This window comes from Mercenaria mercenaria, chromosome 6 (genome assembly GCF_021730395.1).
Source record: "Mercenaria mercenaria strain notata chromosome 6, MADL_Memer_1, whole genome shotgun sequence".
Taxonomy (NCBI): Eukaryota; Metazoa; Mollusca; class Bivalvia; order Venerida; family Veneridae; genus Mercenaria; species Mercenaria mercenaria.
This window is the reverse complement of record NC_069366.1, coordinates 53,339,779-53,365,872: the sequence shown is the minus strand read 5'-3', so window position 1 is coordinate 53,365,872 and position 26,094 is coordinate 53,339,779. Positions and strand designations below refer to the sequence as shown.

At 34.9% G+C, this 26,094-nt stretch overlaps 1 protein-coding gene across 1 annotated transcript; it reads right to left on the bottom strand.

The window, feature by feature from the left end:
• Nucleotides 1–1,028: 1,028 nt before the first annotated feature.
• LOC123550118 (DNA replication complex GINS protein PSF2-like) lies at nucleotides 1,029–8,687 on the bottom strand. Its single transcript, XM_045338555.2, has 5 exons — nucleotides 8,473–8,687; nucleotides 4,515–4,629; nucleotides 3,655–3,754; nucleotides 2,474–2,600; nucleotides 1,029–1,595 (listed from the first exon to the last, which is right to left on the bottom strand). Exons 1-5 carry the CDS (start codon nucleotides 8,560–8,562, stop codon nucleotides 1,476–1,478), a joined length of 552 nt encoding a protein of 183 aa, XP_045194490.2. The 5' UTR covers nucleotides 8,563–8,687; the 3' UTR covers nucleotides 1,029–1,475.
• Between the last annotated feature and the right edge of the window lie 17,407 nt (nucleotides 8,688–26,094).

Here is a 26,094-nt window from a genome sequence, read left to right as displayed (position 1 = left end):
TAAATTTTTACTTGACCTTAAACAGAGACCTTAACCTTTAAGTAAATAGCATAGATCATGCGATGACATTGTTTCATCATAGGGAACGCAAGTGTGTGTAGCACCAACATAATCCATCAATGCATACAGAAGGTACTGAGTGGAAACAATTTTTACTTGACCTTCTATAGTGACCTTGACCTATGACCTAAAACTGTAAGTTGTGTATGTGCATAATCTACTTATTGCCCTCTATTCACATTAAAAGTTTTATGAACCTAGCTTGAATACTTTTTTTACTTTTGGAGTAACAGCAGGCATTCCTATAGTCATCTCCAGTGTTCCACCAGTAGGGAACTATCTGCAACTAACCTACTAGGGCTGTCATTGATAGAAACGATATCGATGTATCAACGATATTTTTTTGTCGATCGATTATCGATTCCCATTTTCAAAAATCGATATTTTACAGAGAGAAAAAACTACCCAAATAAACACTCAGACTCTAAAAAACAACTAAAGTTCACAAAGTTGTAAATTTGGAAAAATGCAAAAAAGGAGTGAAGGTAAAATAAAAATAAAAATGAAAGATGTTAATAATTTTTATGTATTTCTTTTATTTCATAAATACAAATACAACACAATCAAACAGAAATATGGATAGTAGGCAATAAAACTTAAAATAGCATTTACAGGAAGGTATATAGTATGCATATGAACAAATAGGTCGTTAATCTAACTTAATAATCAATATATCGATGTATCATCGATATTTGTCTTCTGATATATCGGTATCGTCGATACGCCTAAGACCCAATCAATGACAGCCCTATAACCTACTAAGGATAAGGTGGATATAATAGTAGAAAGAAAGCACATTGGTTTGGTAAATGGGTAGCCTTTCCTAACATTTTCTGTGTATACAGATGTACGTAACAAGCAAGCTGAAACGGGCCTGTCACTGTTTTGAAATTGATACTAACAGTTGGGAAGACGTATGGCAGCCACAGACAAAATCTATTCCCTACATTATATTTTGACCTCTTGAGGAAAAGAAATGTACTGTATCCTAAAATTAATAACAAAATAAAATTATCTTGTATGTACAATTATTTCATTCCATGCATGTACACAAGAAGACAAAAACATATATCTTATACTTTGATGATAAATATATCAAGCACTTTATGATATCTGAAAGAAATTCAACAAGTTTTTTCATTCAGTTCCTTCAAAACACTATTTTTTTCCCCGTTTCTATCAATACCAATATCCACTCATGCTCCTGTTTGTTTCTTCTGAGGTTTTAGTAAATTTGAAAAATTGGATGTTCTAATCTGATTAATTTTCTCAAAACTGGGATCAACTGTCGTACTACTGACTCTGGTTATCTCAAAAACAACCCTCATAAAATCAATACTTCACAAAAAAAGAAAGTAAAGGAAATAGTCCAAAAATTGAGGTAAACCAGTAAAATTCAGAAACTTTCATGTTTCTCAGTCTTGTGTGAGTTGTACCCCTCCAGTAATGTTAGTCCGTAACATATGAAGATGATCGAGAGATTTCGTAAGGAATGGTCGAACAGTGTTCAGCTCCATAAGTGTTAGATGATTTAACTGAAAGAGAAGGAAAATAACTGTTTTAAACTAACTAGAATTTATTAGTCTCCATTCTAACAAACACCAATATGACACTATTGGAAGTAATACTGTGGCAATATACAGTCACTAGAGCTATCACTGCCTCCGATTAATACCATCATAATTCACGCTTAGTCGAAAAGAAATGAGCCCAATTAACTCTGCAATGCTTAGACGGATCCTGAAAATATAGTCACATACACAAACACATCACTCAAACATGGATTGCCATCATATTTTTGCTTCATACTTCTAAAGGAAATAAACTTACACCATAATTATGTAGATTTTAAACAATTACAGATGTTTAGTAAATCTGATCTAAATAATTATCTTAAATCCCAGCAAGAGCACCACAATGCAGAGCAATGTATGCCCGAAGTTATGACCTTTGACCCCTAAGTGTGACCTTGACCTTAAAGTGAGCCATCCGAAACGCTCTGCACATCGTCTCGATGTGGCGAACATTTGTGCCAAGTTTCTTTAAAATCCTTCAAGCAGTTAGGGAGTTACAGAGCAGACACAAAACAAAGTCATATGACCTTTGATCCCTAAGTGTGACCTTGAAGCGAGCCATCCAAAACATGCGCTTTGCACGTCGTCTCGATGTGGTGAACATTTGTGTCAAGTTTCATCGGATTCCTTCAAGAGTTAAAGAGCAGACACTAAATCGCTAAAGAACGGACACCGGCATCATAACAGAATACGTCCCTTCGGGCATATAATAACCAAGGATGGCAGTCGAGCTGGAGTAAATGAACTTGGACTGTATCGGCCATGGTTATATTTAATACCTATTAAATCACGTAGCTGAGGCATAAGTAAACCTGACAAAATATCTCGACACAACTCACCTTAGCATGTGTGGCATCACTCTTTACAAAAGTATCAATACTGCTTCTAAGTTTTGCTATTCTAAGATCCCAGATATCTTTGATGAGTGTCCGCGTCTCATCTGCATGAGGTATATCATCCATTGCACTGTAAACAAACAAATTTTACAACTGCCCTATATATTTATTATAATGCCTAAGACAGATCTTGCACTTTATTACCAGTATTCTTTAATCAAGCATAAATTCTTACTTATAAACTCGAGGTTTAAAGACATCCAACAGAATATTGTATTTCTATGGTGGTAATTATATATAATTTGCAAGAAAAAAATTGAGAAATACAGGTATCCAGTTACAAACTGACAGTGATATATATCAAGCCAAGACAATGTGTTTAATGTCTTAACATTTTATTGAATAAATGTAGCAATATGTACAGTATCTGGTGTATTAAGTTGTTTAGACTACACAGTTTTTACAGGGTAAGATATTTATTTACCTATATCTTTAAAATATACTGAAAAGAGATGGACAGACTTCATCTGCAGATGAAGTTGTACACACAATTTTTCAGGAAGGGCCTAAATTGTTCACCTTTCTTCTTGTGGTATAGCCGTATTATACCAGTATTAGAATGTTTTCACGAAGTTCTGCATGTGGGAGAAAAAAGTAGGTCACTTGGTTGTGGTTGGTCTTTTAACATTTTCTAAACCAATAATGTTTGGCAATAAGCCTTGGCACACAGTTTAACCTATTTAGTCATTTGATTTTAAGCAGTTTACTGAAATGCATATTTAAAATTCATTTTCCACTTAACCCTTTTCTGGCTGTTCTGAGTCGTACAATAGCACATTTTCCAGATGTTGATGATAATGTATGCAAAAATTATTTTTTTTCATGATTCATTAGACTTGCTTTCAGGCCATTTTTCAAACATACTCAAGATACACAACGGAGATTAGTTGTCAGTTATTCTGCACCAGTACTTGTTCCGTACAAGTAACTGACAACTTCTCGATATGACTCAGAGATGAAAATCAGTCCATCCTTAGAATTATGATTCTTCCAGTTACAACTACAGTAGACTAAAATGTTAACTGCTATATTGTAGCACAGAACATCAATCCTGATAACGGCTGATAAGCTGTGCTATTGTATATCTAAGACGAAGAAATGTACCACAGAACATAACTCCTTACTATTTCAGTAACAGCTGTGTCAGCTCCATATAATGTCTACACGGCATTGCTGTGAAGAACTTCGAATCTGTCTCTTCCTGTTTCTTTTCCTGCAATTTTTCTGTAGGAAAAAAAAAAAAAAATGTTTTTAATACCAGTTATTATGCTTACTATAAACGTTTAGCATTAGATGTACAAACTTCTTCAAGCACACAACTTTGGCAGATAAAAAGCTGTAAAGCAATGGGAGGCAAAGTGACGCATAGGTAGAACCTCACACAGCGGAGGTTCAAATACTTGCGAGAATTGAAGTTGACTACTGTCTCCATACTACTTTTAAAGGCAAGGTACAAGTATAAAGTCCAAGGATCTGTTAAGCCTTGTCAACATAAGTTGATAGTAAAAACTTGGAAGAAGATAGAAAGGGAACTGCAACGCCACTGATAAGCCGATAGATTGATTTTTCATTGCCGTGCCTCGACACCTTTGTGGAAGTGTATTATTAGGAAACTTCATCAGTATGCGGAGATTAGTACCGTTTATCAGTAGGCGAATCTATATATATGCAGCAACATCCTATAGATCCCGATTCGCATTCTGTTAAAATATTTTTCCGAGGTGGTGTTATATCATTGCTTTAGGTAAAAAGTACAAAAGATAATGTTTTTTTTAAATCCTATATCTAATGTTAAATGAAGTTCCTTTTATCTTATATGATAGTTCTTCAACAATTAATTTGAAATAAACAAGTTTAATAAAACTTAACTTATTATAAAAAGCGGTGAGACTCTTGAATTCCAGACAATTCAACTGTTTAATATTTTATTCAAGGATCATTTTTACACAGTGACACATATCAAGAATCAAAAGTAAGTACAAACCAACATCCATCCATTCTGGAGGACGTATTCTTGCCTTCTGTCTCTGTTTCAGATTTACTGCCATCCATAATGGAACTTCTATTGGTAAACCAGCAGTAAACGGACCAATATCTCCCTGTAAGGCAAAACGAGTAAGAACTAAATAAAAGTAACAATTTTTAAAAACATTCATACTATTTAAATAGCCTCGATTACTTCAAGAGTAAGAAGGTTGGGTTTTCAGGGCTCCAGATAAGATGCGTATTAGCGTAAATTACGCTTTGAAATAATGCATATACGCATGTCTGATAATTTTGAAGCGTATAAAAACGTGTAAGAAATTACAGAAATGCCGGCAATGACTTTTGACTAGCATAAACAAAATCTGAATCATCTAAATGCTTTACGTAACAGAGCACGGTCAGCATTAATTCTCCCACATAGAACATACACACGCATTGAATGGTACTCTATAAACCTAACTTAAACTATATTATACACTCAATGTGTGTATAAATCAAATAGTTGGGGAACAATATTGATGGTACGGTAGTGTAATTTAAAGCGGTGTCGATTTAAAATACCAACTTTTGGTGTTGAGTAAACAACAAAATGTCTCTTTCAAAGAATGTAAAAAGTGAACAAACACTCTACGCATTTTTAAACCAACGAAAATGATCCCCGAAACATATTTATAGGTATATTGAATACTCTACTGGATTCAGTAGCGAGTGTTTTAAGCTAAAGCAAGCCAAGGGAGGAAAAAATGCAAAAAATGGAATGTTGAACTGAACTGAAAACAAATTCATGGGCATTACACCCAAAAAATATGTTGTAAAACCAATTTCTATTCTTTTCACATTTACAAATTTTCAGGAGTAAAATTATTCCTAGTTAATTTCAGATTTTACCACTTTACTCATTCAGAAAAATTATAACGAGTAAATACTCATAGGCCAAAAAAATTATCTGGAGCCCTGGGTTTTCATAGTGATAACATGCGGAGTATTAAAAAGTGGACACAGACAAAGCACCAGAATTTTTGCTTTTACCGGTAATGAAACAATATCCAGACTGCCTGCCAACTTCCCCACATTATTCAGGGGTGGAGGACGAAAGATTTTAGACACAATGTTGTTTATCAAATCCCAACAGAAAACATACGCCCAGTCTGTGGATGGAACTCACAACCCCATCCGTAGATCTGTGCGATCCTTATTGGGCTAAACGGGCAAAATGCAATATATTTAACAGGTTTTTTTTTTACCAGGAGGGGAAGGGGCCTAGACCTGTTTTGGGGAAAAATAGCTTGGTATTTGGGCAATGGGATTCTGAAAAACCGGGACTCGAACCTAGGACCCCTCGTCTACAGTGTGAGTGCTCTACTGACCGAGCTAACAAGGCGCCTGACACAAATTCTGACCAAGTCTGTACCGCAGGGTTTTTTTTTATTCTATAGCAGGGGCCGAATATCGGCCTCGTCCCCCAGCCGAGGATTTCCCCCACAGCCAAGGATTTCCCCTACCGCAGTCGAAATTCCCCTACGTCCGAAATTCCCCCCTCCAAAATCGTAAACAAAGCAATGGAGATTACTCCCAGCGATTTTCCCGACCGAATATCGGACCCGTTCACAACTGCAGACGGTCTTTCACAATTTTCAATGGGTGTGAAAACCTTTAGAAATAGTAGAAAAATGTTGGAAGAGCGTTCAGTGGACCCGAGGTTCCGGTTTTGACCAGCGAAAATCGATAAAAACTCGTATCTGACCCGCACATAATATGCCGTGGGCGTCTGCTTGTCTCGCGGTAATACCCTTTGATGCGTAACGAGTTCGAAAGCTCTGCCCCTTGTCAATCAAAATCCCAGTGAACTTCATACTGTTTATCGACACCAGCGTAGGTATGACAGTAGGCGGAGCGTCGTATGTTAATTAGCTACTGACAGATGTCAATCACGCCACGCGCCGACTGACACATGGTTATCATCAGCATGTAATATAGATGATTGATAAACAATGCAGCGTCAGATTATCGTGTTTGTACCTCTTGTTAATTAGCGGTAACAGCTTATGCTGTATTGTGTATTATGTGTTGTTAATTTAAAGTAATTATTTTATGTGCTTGATTCGATTAAATAAGCCGATCGGCCGTTACGCAAATTTATTATCTCTGCCGAGGTATTTTGCTAGAGCAAAATAAAATATAAATGTTTTAAGTAATCAGATATTATAAGTATGGAATAGTTCATGTGAAAAGATGAAATTTAAAACGGGTATTTTATCAAGAATTTTTAATGTTTGCTTTCGTTTATTCATATTTGTCACACGTTTTCGCGATCGTGATTTTCGGACTTTTTTATCCTTTCTTACAAGATTTTCTAGTACAATTGAAATAAAAAGCCAACAAAAGTATGCATTTAATAATAATATGATGACTCTTGCAAAAGCAACTCTTATTTTAAAGCATTTTTTGTGAATAAAAGCATGTGACCTTTAAATATTCAATGATTTGAGCATTTCAACTCTCCCCACCCACCTTGTTACAATGATAAATGAACATTAGTGCAAATCCATCTATTGCTAAGTGACAGTGTGTATAGTTGCTAAAAGTTGCAAGAATATGTAATAAAAACATAGTTTAAAGTGTTTATTATGCATAATTGTAAATTCCCCCCTGAGTGAAAAAATCCCCCAAAACTGCTCGTCACGTGCTATTTTCTTCCCCCAATGACAGGCTGGGGCCTCTTCCCCCAGTCGTAAAAAAAACCCCTGGTACCGTGACATACACCCCCACAAATTGGAAATTTGTCCTCGAAATTTTGGAAGTACATAATATTGCAAGCATCGTAAGACTGACCAAGCAAGCATGTCACGGTCCCTCGTTGAATGCATTTTGTCATAGGGTGAGAAACATGTGTAGTCATTCCGGACTCGAACCTGGGACCCCTCACTTACAGGGCAAGTGCCCTACCAACCGAGCAATCTCCCCTAACGTGACGAAGTCTGTTCCGCGACATATATGTAAAACAAGTTTTGTGTGACTGTATATTTTTTCACAACTTCTATTGTAGTTGTTTTCATTGTCAACCATTTCATGGTGCATTTAAATAAAGTCTAGGCCGAGATGAGTAGATTTTACTGGTTCCTTTTGTCCTTTAAAGGGGTTATGAACATAAAATGGCCTCCTGATTTGTCAAACTGGCCATCTGTCAAACGGACTTACACGATCTGGAAAAATGACAACTGGGGACTTAAAAACCCGAAAACTTTCATCCATGTCATTATTTTAATTTAGACTACCGGACCTCTAGACTCAGGTTACAAAAACTTTAATTTATTCAGAATGCAAGTTTCAATCAGAGATTTCTTCCATGCAGGAAAGAGCCTCTAGCAAGATCTGGTGAATCCAAACCATCTGCCGTTGACGTCAAACCTCTTGCGGGAACGTAGTCAAAATAATTCGACGTTCAGATTGTTTTATATTTGTGACAGGCAATCTAAATGTCAAAACTTTGAAGGACCAAAATAATGGAAGTTAAATCACAGTACACAGTCATGTTAAGTTATTGGTTTTATATGGTGTGTAAACACAAGGTCAACGTTGTTTGTGTACAGTACATACAAAGGTTAAAATCACCAGAAAATTTGTAATTTTGGATATTATTTGATAATTCTAACACAGACTAATGAGGAATTGAATCCCCTTTCAATATATGTAAGTTATATTTTAATTTATGGCCAATTCGTGAAATAATCAACATTTAAACCTATAGCATTTAAAGCGTTGGCAGCGATGAAAATTTCATCAGAAATGCTTAAACTATTTTGGTCATTCCAGTGTTTGATGCGAGTGGGGATATTGCCCATATGAAAAAATTATCTCATTATTTCCTAGGATCGCATCAAAGTAGTTGGACTATTGTTTCGGGGACGTAGACGTTTTTCTAATATGGAATCTAGATCTACAACAAATTTACAAACCCCAATCAAAAATATTTTGTCCAACGTAAAATTTGGCACGATTGTTATCAACTCTTTTTCAGCCAAGAACTCAACCTCGGCTGGGTCCATGTTAAGTAGAATTTTCAGAAATATAAGTATGAATGCATAGCTAGAATAAAACTTCGTGACTGTCTGTTTTTGTTCAAAAAATTATTGCCACTTATTTTTGTTTACAAAATTTTGCGGGAAAACTGCGGTTTATACATAATAAAATTGATCTGTGTGAATTGCTAACGTAGGCAAAGATAAAAGCCGTTATTTATCCGTAATGCAAAGTGTTGTTGGGGCGGAATATCCGCCTCAATGTTAATACAAACTTTCAAAAATCAACACATTTCTAAATGCAAAAAGCCTAAAAAAATAGTAAAGGTAAAGGTAAATTATATTTACCGTCGCTTTGTGAAACAATGACCATAAGCTCTGTAGAGCTTTTGAGCGGCCCTATTTTAAGAACAAATAAAACAATTATATTAAGATTACCCTGGTAGATATGTCTCATTTTCTGTCCAGTTCGCCAGAAGCGTGCATATTGTAAGAATTACTTACAATGGACTATAAAATTAGAAATAATGGCAATTTGCTGGTACCCATTTACAGCTGGGTCCACTTAGGCAATTGTGACAAAGTGCCTTGCCAAGGACAAAACCACAGTGGGAGTAGCCAGGAATCGAACCCGGGGCCTTCACATCTCGACAAATGCGTCCACGTATGTATCCGTAATGCATAGTGTTGTTGGGGCGGAGTACGTGCGTAAAAGTAGTTCTACGTACCTCCCTCACTTAACAATTTTTTTGCACAATTACACTATCATACTTAACCTAGCCGAGACATATAAAAAAGTGTGTACCATGTAAAACAATGCATTTAATATCGGCAATATTTATTAAAAAACGCAATAATACAGCCTTGTGTGCTAAAATAAACTTGTGGGCTAAAAATAACCATTACGGAGATTTGACACGAATCGTGTAATTTGCTTTTCTATGTGACCGAATTACAATGGTATTATCCCTTGAAACTATAGGTATCATGACTGTGCATGGGTATTGCTAATTTTGATAGCCGAGACGAATTCCCCAATGCATGGTTGGAAAAAAAACCCGACTGGAAGTGGATAATAGCACTTGTGTTCTATTAATAGAACATATATCATGCAGTTATACCATAATGCAATGCGCAAATAGCTTTCTATAATATATGTATCGCTCTCAGTAAATTTCGAAGAGACATGCTGCCTGACGCACTCGTTAACAGAATAAACTACGTGCGGAAACAATAACTAGTTAAATAAATATATTGGAACAAACGCAGAAAATATACAAAATAAATTATGCAGATTATTTTAAGGAAACCAAGGTATTTTCAAACAGCGTAAGCAGATAAAAAAGAAACTTATGAATAAGAAGTACTTTGCATGCACATTGCACCATATTCTGTAGCCTGGGAAGCCGTTGATAACATTCGGGCTTTGTCAAGAAGAAATCGTACATATTATCTATGCATTAAAGATCCCACTTAATTTGGGCTAATTAGTGTTAATTGGCATTCATTGAGTTTCTGATGTCAATTTACAGGTAGAAACAAAAAATAGAAATAGTCAGACTGGATTCCCAGACTACATATTCTGCAAATGATATTATTAAAATCTATCATCAAAAGAACAGTTTTAGAGTCTTGGTATTAACAAAGCACAATATTTTCGGATTCGAAGCGCCGAAGAAAAACACTTGCGGTTAAAACATTTAGTACAAAACACTTTTGATTCACGACTTTCAAGCTTATATCAGCACAGTCACAATCATAAATTCTATTTCATTTTAAACAACTGATTCTCACAACAGATGATTGCTAATGAGGTGGTTGGGATTATCCGATATCAGCTGTGGTCGGGGTCCGTCAAACATTTACCTACCGGTATTGAAAATACAAAATTGTGCATGATTTGATAGGAAAGTATGGTGGTGCATATTATTAGCAACAACATCCAAAAATTATTACCGAAAGTCAAATATCTACATGTCACACTAAGGAGTCATTTGTAATAAACAGAATATACGTACATCTCAAAGGTGCTAATTATTACAACGAAGAACTGAATATGTGGTCGCAAATAATTACGTATGACAGTGTACTTTAAAAGTATGCATGCTGTTCAAGACATTTCGAAATATTTCAATAAATTCCAATTATGCGATCTTAAGAATTTATTTGCATTTTACAAAATTTATAGTCGTTAAATTCATAAACACGTACGGATGACACACATGACAAAAAAAAAAATGATGATATATAACGGTTACGAAGAAGAACAATTTGTGTTACTTTTTTCTGTTCTGTGAATACGTTTATGTTTTTTAATTAACACTTTCGATCAGTATTAATAAATTTTTCTCAGTGAGTATATTTTTTCTAAAACGGTTTAGAAAGTGAGTCACAAAATGAACAGAATGATAGAAAAGAAAAAAACATAATCTGTTTATATATTCATGAAAAATCGGTATGTTACTGCTAACATGGATATACAATTTCAAAACTGTACAGTCTACATTTTTAAAGAATTTGACAAAGTTCGTAGTTCAGTATAGATAAAGCGTTTCTCGGTCCAGTTAATAGAAATTAAAGAACATTTTGTTTGCGATGTGAAGGCTAGAAACTTAAAAATAACAACAAACGAAATGAATGCAAAATCTATTATTCGATTATGTTTATTTATTTATTTTGTTGGGTTTATCGTCGCACCGACACAATTTTTGGTCATATGGCGACTTCCCGGCTTTGATTGTGGAGGAAGACCCCAGAAGAATGGGCTATTTTTAGATAGCAGACCTTATCGGCGACGTTACATTTCCTCACTACTAATAGGTCTACGATCTCGTATTATAGGATACACTCTAGACTAGCTCCTAGACTATGATATATCTTTTTACATTTTTATGATTGAATGTAGTGAACTGAGCCAGTCTATATCATATGTCCAATATCATGATAATTTCAACATCAGTCCTGTGTGAAAATCTCTAAAATAGACTGGCTTTTGTCCCTATGAAATTGAATTCGTCAAAAAAGGAAAAATATAGATATACAGTTATTATCAGTCTAGTGGCTAGTCTAGCTACACTCTACCAAGTTTCTTCTTTATTTTATATAAATAGTGAAATCTTGAGACCTCATTTTCAGTACTTTTGAGCATTTCACTGATATGAAAACCATATATGGTCATTTAGTATGACATGTATTCTTATCAAAAATAGAAAAATATTGACATGCTATGTTACATATAAGAAAATTAATCTGTTCTGAAAAACATCACACTCTGAAAATGCTCCCATGAAAATAGTTGTTTACCAGTTTCGCGTATGTAGACATTTTCTCAAAGAACAAAACAATTTCTGGAAATTCACAATGAAAATGGTCTAGATCTTTTTTCAATACAATAAGCAATACTTTTAAGCCAAATATATAACTGTCACATCCTCATATGACTCAATATACCAGATTTCATCAACAGCATGGCACTACATTTTGGACATCTTTATTATTATTTACCAGATTTTTATAGCGCTCTTTTCATCTATAAAATAAACGTTCAAAAGCGCTGTACAAACTACATATCACAGAAAGATATGGACATACAATACAACACAAAAAATATATCAACAATAAAAGGTATTTAGCCTGAATCAGGTTTTACTCTACATTTTAATTGTACTAGATATTTTAAAGAACAATAAACAATAGGAAATAATTTTCATTGCAAAGCTTGTTTTTTAGTGCAAAGTGAGTTTCAATAGACCTTGAAGAAAAAGTGTGTTTTCAATGATCGTTTGAAAGCATCCAAACTTTTAGCGTCTCTAATGGTAGCCGGAAGAGCATTCCATAACTTCGATGCAGCTGATGAAAAACTACGATCACCGTACCTCACAGATTTTCTTTCTGGAACAACTAGTTGTTTTGAGTTGTTCTTGGATCTCAAATTTCTTGCTGGCTGATAAGAGTTCCAGCAAGTCTTTAACATAGAATGGTGATTGGTCTTACAACGCTTTGTATGTGTGAACTAGAATCTTAAAGTCCACTCTTTGAGTAATTGGTATCCAATACAGTTCTTTTAATACCGGTGTAATGTGATCATAACGCGATATTCTCGTTATAATTCGAGCTGCAGTGTTCTGAAGACTTTGAAGTCTATTCAGCAAGACCTTCGGAACACCATACAAGAGCGCATTGCAATAATCAAGGCGTGAAGTGACGATTGAATTTACTAGAGATTTTGTAGCATCTGTATTTAGATATTTCCTGATGTGGCCTATTTGACGTAGCTGTCCGTACCCTGATCTACAAACTGAGTTAATATGTTTTACCATGCTCATTTTGGAGTCTAGAAAAGCACCGAGATTCCTTACACATTTAGATGGTTTAATGTTCTCTTCTCCAATTTTCACAGTAACCGATTCAATATGTTTTTCGTTTCTTTGAGAGGTAAATACAATGACTTCAATTTTATCGGCATTAATTTTCAACATGTTGCTGTTCATCCAAGATACGATTTCTACGAGACAGTTTTCAACACAGCGTAAAGCATCCTTTTGAGAGACCGGATTTGTTGGTTTGAAAGATTAATAAAGCTGCCCATCGTCGGCGTAAAAATGATGAGTTAGTCCATGTTTCCTGCATATTGTACCAACTGGTTTAGTGTACATTGTGAAAAATTTTGGTCCGAGAACGGACCCCTGTGGGACATGTAACACTATGTAGTCACTTCCTGTTTGGTGTAATCAGTCCTATAAGTTGTTGATAAGCCATTGAAACGTTTCTCGGTATCCACAGGACGATTTCAGTCTCTCAGAAAGCTGTATTTCAAGAATGGCAATACACCCTTAATCAACAATAAATTTGTCTTTAGAAAAAAACTATCAGGAATATTTGTAAATGAAAAAAAAAGACATGCAAAATCGCTAGTGTTCAAATCAGTTTTCACAAAATTAACGAATATAACATTTGAAAATATCGCTTCAACTGCATAACCATAGCAAAACAATTGCTCCGCCCCATCAGGTTTCTGAAAGCTTTGATTTACTGTATTGGTGAGCGGAAGTAACGCTGTGTTACAGTTTGAGTAAGAATACAGAATTGCGGTATGTATAAAAGCTGGTGCGCATTGCCAAATGCTAAATGTTAATGCGAAATGCCAATTCATTAACTGCTTAATGACAAATGCTTAATACTAAATACAAAATACCTAAATACTATATGCCATATATCTAACGCTTCTTCTTCTTCTCGTTCGCGACTACACTGTCAGACCAGTTGCCTCGATGAAACTTGTGGTTTGCCGCAGATCCTCAATGCTTCCATACAGTTTTGTGGCGGATTTAGGTATCTATCGGCCAAGTCGCAGCTCGCTCCTGGTCATGCCTTTTACATCTCTGAAGTATATGCTCCGCAGTCTGATCTTCCTCACCACATGAACAAGTTGGCGATGATGCCAGTCTGTATTTCTTGTACATGTGAACATTGAGCTTGTTGGGCCCTGAGCGGAGCCCGACCATCATCACTTGTTCAGACCGATCAAGGAGATGAAAAGCATCTTCCTCCATCTTTGGTCTCGTTAGTGCCTCGATGATGGTGATTTCTCCTTGTAAGTCACAGGTTTTGTTGGTTGTTCTGACTGAGCTCCTAGCTTAGCCAGTTTGTCTGCCTCTTCATTGCCTGCAAGTCCACAATGGGACGGAATCCACTGAAGTGCTACTTTGCAGGTTATACTCAGGCTCTGCATTCTCCTGGCTAGCTGCGGAGCTTTATTGTTGATCAGAGCTTCTATGACAGACAGTGCATCTGTGTGAAAGACGACTGAGTAGCTTTTTTCTGCCGAGTCTTCAACCATTGAGACGGCCTTCATGAGTGCTTCAGTCTCTGCCTTGTAATTGCTGCAGTGTTTGTGTTTCTCTCTTGCCAGATGGGTACTGAATGAAAACTCCTGCTCCTTCATCTATGACGGCGCATGTGGCTGATCAGTCTGTGTAGACATGAGTCCATGATTCCGGAGGATAGTCTTCATTGATTATAGCAAGTGTGAGGCTCTTCCGAAAGCCTTCATCCTCTTTCTTCCCGCGGTCAAGACGAGATATCTAATGCTAAATGCCACATGCTCAATGTCAAATAGCTAATGCTTATTGCCAAATGAAAATTGTCATTTTTTACTTCATGCGTTAATGATTCGTATCTCTGTAAGCCTGACTAATGAATGTAACTTTCTTACAATTAAAATGTTCTACCAGTCTGATTTGAAGCAATGACTTGTTTTATCAGTCCTGGTGACATGGAACTGAATCATTTTCACTCTAAAATTGGCAAAAAAAGGTTTTATGGGAGCCAAAGTTATGTAATGAAGGCTAATGGCTATTTAAAAGATTCATTTATCCTCTGATATATTCAATCATTTTTACTCTGAAATGTTCAGAAAACAGTTTTATGAGAGCCAAAGTTATGTAATGAAGGCTAATGTCTATTTAAACGATTCATTTATCCTCTGATATATCATCTTCTTTAATTGTATAAGGACTTATCATTAAGCAACCGGCATGTAGTGTTCCACATTTCGCAATTATCATTTGACAGTAAACGTTTTATAGATGGTATTTCAAGTGACGTGGCAAGTTTTACTGGCCGTGATATGAGGCCATTAACAAGTTTTAGGAAAAAGTTATCTGAAAATTTCACTGAAAAATGCTGATCTATATATCAGACCTGCACTAACAAGTTGACATATTATAACAATAACAAATGCTGTTCAGTGTTGTAATATTTGACACGTTTGCAAACATCAATGTCTATTTTAAATAACCGGCTGTACAAAGGAAGGAGTTCCTGCAGTATGTTTCTTTCAACCCACATATGTTTAAAAAAGGGAACATGACCCCTGAACATACAAAAATATGAAGTCAACCACGATATTTAGCAGACTAATAGCAAGCTCTATTGACTGAGCACATCAATATAGCAGCTAATTTCTCGAAGATATTAAGTCCCAGAGAAGGTACCTTCAGTTTTCCAGGTAAGTTAGTAACCAGTTCTTCTGCTTTAGTGAGAATGTCTTCAAAATAATCATCTATAGCAATATCCGAAAATCTTCTCTTTTTTGGCCAATCAAAGTACTTGTTAGTCTTGCCTTTTTCACTGTCTTTGCGGACATACTATAATTTTGCAAACTGCCACTGGCGATTTCTCTTATTCCAGCCTTAAAAATATCTATGTTTGGGTGAAGTTCTTCTGAAAATTTAATGATATCATCCAATGCCGTCATCTCATTTTCTGTACATTATTTCATGCTTTTGAAAGAAGTTTTGTGTATTCTGAACATGGGTGCGCCAAGTGTGTATCCAAAACAAATTGATAGGTTGGTTCTGAACAAAATAACTTGTAAACCAGCCGGAAATAGAATTTTCGTAGGCGTCACTCCTGATGTTTTCAGCATTGCTTATGTGATTTATAGCATTCCTTGCTGAAGATTCAAGCAAAATTGCCAAGTTGCAAGGGCAGATATATCGTTAGAAAGATAATGCAAACGAAGTAAGACATTCTTACTTTCATGAATCGAGACGACGGTCTTTTTTATTTGGCTTAAAGCTTTCAGAGCCGCATGAACATTATCTATTAAGCTTGATAGATCATTTGCAAATTTAAAACATTGTCCGTTTTCACAATATTTTGTAGTTTCGCGCAAAACAACGACTTCTTGATACGTACGTTTAACAGCATTAGAAAAGTCGGTGTGATTTTGGCAAGAGTAACAATGGAATTTATCAGGTCAACGTATTCAGGAGATGAGAAAAATTCTTTCTGTAGAAATGTTATTTCTAAAAGCTGTTTTGCAAGTTCAAAAACTATATTTAATTTCATCATCAAATGCTTGTTATAATCTCAGCAACAAAACGCTAACGCTTCGGTCTATATCTTTGTATATCCCTTGAATCGGAACTGCTGTGTAATATATAGTGCTCTTTTAATTTGGATTTCACATATCCTTTTTGTAATTTTTCTCGAATTGGCATTTCTACATTACTGTCTAATTCAAAGATTTTACATACGACGCTTTAAACCGTACCGGTTACTAGTACATGTTGCTCAACGCTTTTTACATTTGTCTTGAATTTCTTCTTCGAAAGTTTCAATTTTCTTAACCATATCTTTTATAGTCAACTGTCCCATTAAAATCTAATAACCCAGTTTCACTGCAAATGTTCATCATTCTCTGGGACCTAATCATGATGCCGGACGGAAGAGGTTTGTGTTTATGCCAGCTCGTTGGAAACGGTGTATACAAACATAAAACATATTGAAACACCATTATACAAAAGTATATTTTAATTTCATACAGAGCCAGCTTGCTCAAAAGTCTGCCACTCTACTGTTTATATTCTACTCGGCGTTCTTCTTCATATGAATCACTTGCTGTTTCGAATTCCGAGCTAGGATCAATCTCTCTCTCATTACTCTCCCCAATTACCATTTTTGTAACTTGTTTCTTCAGGATTTTAGAGTCTAAATTCAAACACGATGAGCCAAACTACTAATACAGACACGGAGTATTTTGCATAACGAAGGCATCGTGACATACTTTTGAATGATGCAGACATTACTTCTAGAACATAACAGCCAGCTTGCCACAAACAAAGAAACAATTATATTCCATTCGTTTTCAGAAGTGTTCACGATTTTGGTTGCATTTTCAACAATCTCTTCCTTCTTTCCTTAAGAGTGCTCCCTTTCTGCTGGGTCTGTCATGGTGATAAACTCCTATTTTTAGAGTCAAAACCTGAAAAATATAGTTTGCTCAAAATATGTTTTAGCTCAGTATACAGACAGCCAAGGGTATCGTGAATTTAGCCAATGGCATTCTGAGAGTAGTAAGGACATAGTTCCATCGATGATTGAATATATTAGTCCTATTAGAGTGCATGTCGATTGCTAACGTTACTGTATTCTTGGTTTTTGTACATAAATAAACGAAAGTGTATTTTGTTATTATTGGCGAATTTGCTATTTTCATGTTTTGACATTGGCTTCAAATACATCTACAATTTTGTAAATTTGTATCACGTTTGTAGATATAATACTTTTAAATCATTTACTTTGTCTCGTTGTGATGTTAATTATTGTTCCTTCTCAAGAGAACACTTATGGTGAACATGTCACACTTGACTGAGCATGTAATGGATGCAAGGGTATCTCATCAAACGAATCCGATTTCCCGTAGGGCGCCGCCATCTTGGACTCATGCATATTCATTACAAATAGCCTCTAGCCCATTATGTGTTTACGCATAATCAATCTTTATTTCAGTCTTTATAGTGCAATACAACTACTAAAATAACAGAACAACAAGACACAATAATAAAGTTTAAATCATGTAACTGCTCAATTGAATATATTATAGTAAAGAATCGAGATTAATGAAATGAATATGAATATGCATCATCTAAAAATAGACTTCCGCCAAAAAAAAAATTTACGTAATGAAATTGTCCCTGGTCACGTGATTTTTTTAGCTTCTAACGTTTCGGTTTGCAGGTGCTTTCTTTTGCGTACTTTTTTTACTCTTCCTGATTTGTTTTTCGGATCGTAAATGCATGTATTAAATTTCTTTGTGTTAAGTGTGCAGGTATACTCGCTGGTGTAGTCGCGTGATGAAAATATCCGGAACACAGACTGCAAGACAAATGCTTCCAAATAGCAGAATATGTACTGCACTTGCTTATATTAAAAAAACAATTTTGGGTTATGATAAAACTGTTAATACTTAAATTAGTTCTTAATTAAGTTTGCACCAATAATGACAGCACATATTTTTCTCATTGCATTATTAAACATTTGTAACATTATGCTAAAACAATATCCCTTAAAAAGAATATTTTATATGCGCTAGAAGGAACCTTTTAGTAAGCTAAATCTTGTTACTCTTAGAATAGGAAAGTGGAAACTCAACAGGTCGCCAAACACGACATAAATGGAAATCTTGCAAGCTTTGTTTGATTGAGCCTGTTCATGAACGATAGTGGAAAGGATTGCTACCATCGACGCCCTCTAGTCCTGGGCTGAGCAGAACAACAGTTTAGAAACATCCGCAGGTGCATTGATAAGGCGGTAAATATGGAAACTTCAATTATACTGAGTTTAATTCCATAAAAAGCGGCGTACGGATCCCAGTTAAGATAATGGGTTAGCCCTATACGAGAAAACAGAGAGGGAATCTGATGGGATCTGAGGTTATGGATCCTGCATATCACTAAAACTATCGAAAGCATGCATCAATTCCAAAACGTAATTTAACATTATCCAAAGCTATTAAAGCCGGAGTACTGGAACAACCCACGCCAAAATGTTCAAGCTGGAAATTTAAACAATACACTAAAACAACTCAAATGCTGTGCTGAACGAGGAGATTGAAATATAACAACTTTGATTGAAAGTACAGAGGGACTTTTTACGACCGCAATAGAACAGCACAAACAACCTATGTTGAGATAATAAGATTTTTTCTAAAAAGAAAGGACCTTTAGTTATATAAAAGATTTTGTCAAAAATATTGAGGAAGCGTTAGAAATTATTTTGTGTAGGAATAAAATGAATGAAAAAATTAGAAAAATGGAGTAGTAGAGAGATAATGGTTTTTGGAAAATACAAGTTGAGACGACGAATTGCTTCTTTGATCTGTGTCGTTGCATTATTTTTCTTTCATTTACGTCAGTTTTGTCAATTTAAACCAGGCTATTGAACACATTTATAATATTTATATATAATATTATTGTGTAGATACGTTTGTATTAAAAAGGTTATTATCTTTGCATCGCATCCACTCGTTCTTTAGGGGAATAATGTCTTGTAGTATTTCTGCTACGAAACTCTCGCATATTTCTCTGTACAAAGCAATTAACCTATCTATACCGATATTTATACCATCTTGGCATTTTTACTAAATGACATGCAACACAAATGATATTCAATAGCTTTTGCATGTCATTGGGCAGTGATTTCCAGTCCTTAACAGCAATATAATAAAAAGCATTCTCTTTACCGTTGCACATAGCAGTTTGAAAATTAAACTGTGTGGCTCTAGTGGCAGGAGCACAACAATCTTTCATATAAGATTGTTACTACTGTTTGCAGATCAAATTGCTCTTTCAACATTTTTCAGATCGATAGAGTTGTACATTTACGTCACAAAAACTGTGAAGCTGAAGCTATTTTTGGAGTATCCTGACAGGTTAACCCCGCCTCATCCGCAAGAAATTATTCATTCACCTTGTCGTAAAACTTTTTTTTCTTTATCTTTACGTCACACAAAGCGCGCGCTCTGACTCTACTTGCATACATTGTAAAGTGCAATAAGGTGATAATGGATTTGTTTTAAAAGTAGAATGTTGAATATTTCAACTACGTTCAAATGAAAACAGCGTTTTTTGTTTGTTATGACAATTATTATCGACGAAATTTCCATCCATACAAGATATATGGTTTTATAGAAAAATATCATTGAACCTTCCAGTTACCCAACACTTGTAGATCTAATTGTCATATCCATAAAACTGATTTATTTGATATTCAAACTTCTGCAGAGTCTTCCGTAGCTTAACTATCGCAAATCCAGCTCCATGATTATAGATTTAGTTTTTTATTTATTTTTTGGTGGGGTTTAGCTTCTACTTGTACACGGGGGAGGAACTGTTACACGAGACTCAGTTGTGGAGGATATCATGTTACAGATTTAGGATGCTTCTGTTACAGTATTCCTGGATAACGTTACAGCATTCGGAGGATAATAATAGCTGTCGGTATTTTGTTTGCCAAAGATGTGGTAAAGATGTATCTCTTTTTCCAAAAATAAAAATTGTTTTTCTAGATCAGTGATATGCACGTCTGTTGAGACATGGCTTAACCTACGAAACACAGTATATTGATGTCAATCAAGCGTTTTATGACAAAATTCGAAATTTTGATAGAAAAATATCAAAAAGAAATTGATTAAAAGATATTCCAACCTATTTCATGCAATTTGCATTGATTAAAACCCTCTTCAGGCATGAACTTATAATACGAGGTAGAAAAATTACTGCTGGTCTAATATTTCGTGGTTTTATAGAATGTTGCAGTTTAGCAGGATATGTTACAGTTGTGGGGTGCTGCTTCTGAATGTGTTACAGATTTAGGATGATACTGTTTCCTTCTTCAAGATTCTGTTGTTAGATGTAAATACTGCTAAACAACATTTATTTTGTCATTTGAGGCAGTCAGACATGTACTAGAGTGGCGTTGCTGTAACGACGTTTAAAAACACAGGAAAGTCCACCTAACGGGAGAAGATATCGGTTGTGATATGTCAAGAATCACATATGATGAACAGTTGATGATACAAGTTATGCAGAGCAAATCTCCCATCCCTTTTCCATGCAAACCGACCGATCGTTTGAACAATCTCTAAATACATCGGCTGTTAAATGTTTTTCATAACCTTTAAATAAATCATCAAAGTTATCGCGGAGCGAAATCGAAAAATGTTTTAAGTGTGTATTTATTTATATTCACTTAGATTAATTACTTTCGTTCAAATCTAAAAAGAGAGCGAGTTACTATGTTTATAAGGTAACTCCTAATTTTTGAACAACCCGAATTTAATGTGCTCGTGTTCGCGTTTACGCAATGCATACAGTCCTGAGACATGCCTTCAAATGGCGCACAGTCCTGAAAAGCCCTTGACACCGTTATACACACAAAGACAAAGACCGTATATTTTTAGATGAAAATCCTAAAACATTATACATTTTAACTATGAATTGCGTATAAAATCTTCTGTTAAATGATATAGGCTCCTAACTGTGAACAAACAGATTCATTGCTTCAGATTAGCCTATTTGATTGTGCATGCTTGCCAAATCTTCATTGCGCAGATGCTTTCTGCTTGTAGGCAGCTACGCGCCTGCAAGCAGACTATAATTCGATGGCTGTTCTAACAGTAAACACGTATACATCACAGTTTAACAAAAAAAGAATCTTTTATTATTTGAAATAAAGTTTTATTGCACATGTGTGAGTTGTCGTGAGAAAAGCCAATTAATTTCTTAAGTTCTCCGTTACCGATTCCGAGAGGATATTTTCTTTTAATGTACATGTAGCATAAACAGGTACTGTTTATGAAAGAACAGCTTATTAAAGTGCAAAGGACGATTCAATGCGAATTGGTGATTATGGTATCATATACATTGGATATAGAACGCTAGCTTTCCATTGAAAATGTTTATATATCATTTTATTATATATAGCTGTTGAATCAGATTTAGAATTTCGAAATTAGAAAAAAATGCACTTGGTATAATATATTTGTTTCATCTTACAAATATTCCGCATAATTCATGATATTTAATCTCATTTGCTATCCTGGTATTGCATATTGTCAAAAGGTATCATCCTAAATCTGTAACACATCCAGAAGAAGCACCCCACAACTGTAACATTCTATAAAACCACGAAAAATTAGACCCACATTGATTTTTCTACCTCGTATTATAACAGCATGCCTAAATAGGGTCTTTATCGATGTAAATGAGCATAAAATATGGTTGAAACATATTTTAATCAACTTTTTTTAAGATAATTTTCTATCAAAATTTCGGATTTTGTCATTAAACGTTTGATAGACATCAATATACTGTGTTTCACGTGTTAAACCATGTCTCAACAGACGCACATACCATTGATCTAGAAAAACATTGTTTACTTTTGCAAAAAAGAGATACATCTTTACTATTTCTTTGGCAAACAAAACACCGACAGCGATTATTATCCTCCGAATGTTGTAACGTTATCCAGGAATACTGTAACAGTAGCATCCTAAATCTGTAACATGATATCCTCCACAACCGAGTCTCGCGTAACAGTTCCTCCCCCGTGTTGTATGTGAATTTATCTACTAGGCCTATTTATTTGAAATCGTTTAAATACTAGATCTTCTATTTCAGTTATTTACATACAGGCAGTTGATAAGCCTTGTCTTCGTTCATGGAAAGAACCAGTTATAGACTCACATAAGTCAAAATAATTCGACGTTTAGTTTGTTGTATACATGTATTTGTGACGGTCACTCTAAAAGGACCAAAATAATTGAGGATGAATAACAGTACACCGTCATGTAACGTTAATCGTGTTAAGGTGAATTATGTTAACTTTACATAAATTAATGAGGAATTGAATCCCACTTTTGATTAGTCTATAGCTAAATAATGAGACCTCGGGAAGATCGATTTTATATTTTGATATATTACGTTGTCTACCTAAAGGGGATATCAACCAGCCAAAAAATATAACGATATTCAACTCTTGAGTAAAATTATTTGGACTACATGTAAGTTTTATTTGAATTTATCTTATATTCGCAACAATATCAGCATTTAAACCCAAAACTGGCGATGACAATTTCTTTGAGTGGAGAAAACTACTCGTAACTGTATAGGCTGCCTGACCGAGAAGGTGTTTAACTGGATTGTAGTCTAACTGGATTGTAACAGATGTAGTAGAACTAATCTTCATTTAAAATTTAAATGAATCTTGCCACAATGCAAACTACATTTAGGTAGCGTGGATATGAAAAAAAGACATCCTCTTGTACATTACAGTCCTTTTTCTGCCTAAATTTCAGTACCTTTTGCTGCATACTTTTAAATAATGTACCTCGTGTTTAAATTTTTAACAATAATTATAAAACGTAACTGACTCGAGTTGTTGGATTCGCTCATCGTTGATTGAAGGGCATAAATTCGATTCCCGGAACCGACCATGCTTCCTTAATTGAAAAAAGTCGGCAATTTCTTACGGAATATGTGAGTCTTAGTCTAACTAATTTGAAGCGATCCTAGGCAAGGGGCAGGACGTGAAGTGGTTGCACACTTGGTTCAAGCGAGCGAAATGGTTGCAAACTTTCAAAATGGCGGATATTTTCTGAAATCATCGCGTGTTCGCTTGTTTTTTTATTAGGTAAGTGGGTTTCTATGGTACTTTGAACTCTATTGATATGTGCATGCATCAGTTCTATGTCTACGTCACACTCGGTTTTGCATTTCAGGGTTGTAGATTTCGAATTCTCGAAGTTATTGAAATTATCAAATGGTCATGCTCATGTTTTGAAATTTGAATTGCGTCGTTTCTTGCCGTTTTTAACATTCTAATGATCAAACTAGCCTGTTTTGGGGCCCTTAAACAAGACAAAACAACTTATTGTGAAGAATTCTATAAACGTTTGGCTCTGCAAGTTTTCGGGATAGTGCTATACCCAAATAAATCTTGTTCAAGCTAGTTTTTGTTGCAAACTTGTATGTCAAGCAATTTCTGTTGCAAACTTTTTCTGAAAAAATAGTGTCCAATTCTCAGAGAATGTTTATTGTTCAACTGGTTGAAGAGGCAAATCATAAATTTCCTTAGAGTTGCAGCAGATAGCGCGAAATTTCATAATTCTATTTCTAATCACGTATAACGACGTTTGGGAACAAAACAGAGACTTATTTTTAGCTTTTTGTGATTTTGGAAGATCACTGAAATAATATGGTCGACGTTTTGCTATGGTGTGCACTAGCCTTGTGTGTATCTTGCCCAAGAAATTACTTAATGCAAACCGGGTAATCTGACAAGTTCTCGTCTCAATTCTTAGTCCCAATTCTAAGTTCCCATCTCCATTGACCAGTATTTATAATTGACAGAAAATTTGTTAAAGATATTTTACATAAAAGAAATATTATAATCGAGCTAATATATAGCAAACTTATGTTTTAATTTCAATCCTTCTGAAATTTACAGTATTGTATTTCCTTGTTCAATTTATTTTTCAGGCAAAAACGCAAGACTGAGACAGCGATGGGAATTCTCCTGGAATGTGATATTTGCGAAAAGAAATCCCGTTCACGGTCTGTGCTTCAACGCATTTGTCGTCATATGAAACAACAAACTACCAGGATACATGATTTGTTCATACAAACTGTCTTTCTTAAAATATTAGTACATGTAGTTTTGATAGAAAAAAAAACACAACACATTTATATACAACATTGATGTAATAACATAATGACATAAATGCATACGTCACGTTTCATTTCTAGATTAAATGTACAAAAATATATCCAAGTGTTAAGATATGATTATGATGCAAAATGTTTTCAACTCATTAGAAGTTATAGTAGTTGTTTATCCACCTGCGCTTGTTTCGATATAACATGATCATAATACAAGGCTATTGAGTGTTGGTGATAAGATACATGTAAATACCCCTTTACGGACATGCGGCATAGTTCATATTATGTTTCTGACATAAATCGTCGTCTTTGAATATCTTATAAGTCATACTACTGTGTATCAAAACAATAAATAATTCGACACTAACACTAAAACACATGGACGATGTACAATGAGAGTAAAACTGAGATAAAATGTTTAACTCATCTATGTTACAGTGTAACATCTGCTGAAACATGAATGTAGTTCCCATCATTTTATTACGTGCTTAATTTTGTCGTTTAAAGTTTCTGATTGGAAAATTGAATGGTTTTAAACAGAAAGAAGAAGTACCACAAACAACTTCGGAAAGGTAAAACCCAAGTTGCACGGTATCCAAAAAGATGTAATCTTGGACACAAGCAACTTTATTAAGGCAAACTTGAAAACAGTAAAGTTGGCATTTAAATTTGTGGTGGCAATCAACAGAAAACATCATAATTATGGTTGTTCATTTTCAGAGAAGACGGATTTAATCGCAGCCGAACATTTTCTTGTTATAGTTTATCAATTTCAATCCACTGTATACAGCGTAACTGTTGCGCTGTATTCTAAATTGTGAGTTCGCTCAAAATATGGTCTTAGTGGAATCGTGAACTCTGTAATGTGACTTAACTGGTCGAACACCTCTTGATATATCATTCAATTTTCTTAATGTTCCATACTTTGGTAAGCTTCCTTTCCTTCGGTTAAACTCGTGGTCTCTGCAATAAAAAGTAACACTGGTAATTTGTGTAATATATTGCAATGTAATGCAAAATTAATAATATATAATATAAAGAACTGAAAATTCAACATTATACACTGTTGCACTTGACGCTTTTGTTTTGTTTCTAACAATTAAAATAAATTTTGCAAGTAGACGGCATTTATGTTTGTCCTTGTCATTCATTTCTGTAGCAATACGTATATGTCTTCTGTATTATGGCACTGCAATTAATTTACTTTTCATTACTGGTTGGTACCCAACATTGTGTGTACTGTAATATTACGCAAAAAAGTGTATCTGACTTTAGGTTGCTAAAATTGTTGGTTCAGAATAGGAATAGAAAATAAGAATATGCTTACAAAATTTTATAAATTATCTTTGATACCAATAACACTTACCTAACGGTCATTTCTGATATACGTGTTAGAGTAGTTTGTTCAAATAATGAAGATGCATGTTCATGCTCTCGGGTCATAATAGCGTCTGATGTTCATAGCATCTAGACCTGAAAAGATCTGAAAGAAAACAACTGCATGTTAAAGTCGTTGTCTGTATAGTGTGTGTAGATGGACAATATCCAAAAG

Coding starts and splice junctions, on each gene's coding strand:
- LOC123550118 (XM_045338555.2), bottom strand. CDS start 8,562: ATGGACCCAGCCGAGGTTGAGTTCTTGGCTGAAAAAGAGTTGATAACA. Junction 4,630..8,472: donor ACAAAATATTTTTGATTGGG/GTTTGTAAATTT, acceptor TTTGCCTTACAG/GGAGATATTGGTCCGTTTAC. Junction 3,755..4,514: donor TCCAGAATGGATGGATGTTG/GTTTGTACTTAC, acceptor TTTTTCCTACAG/AAAAATTGCAGGAAAAGAAA.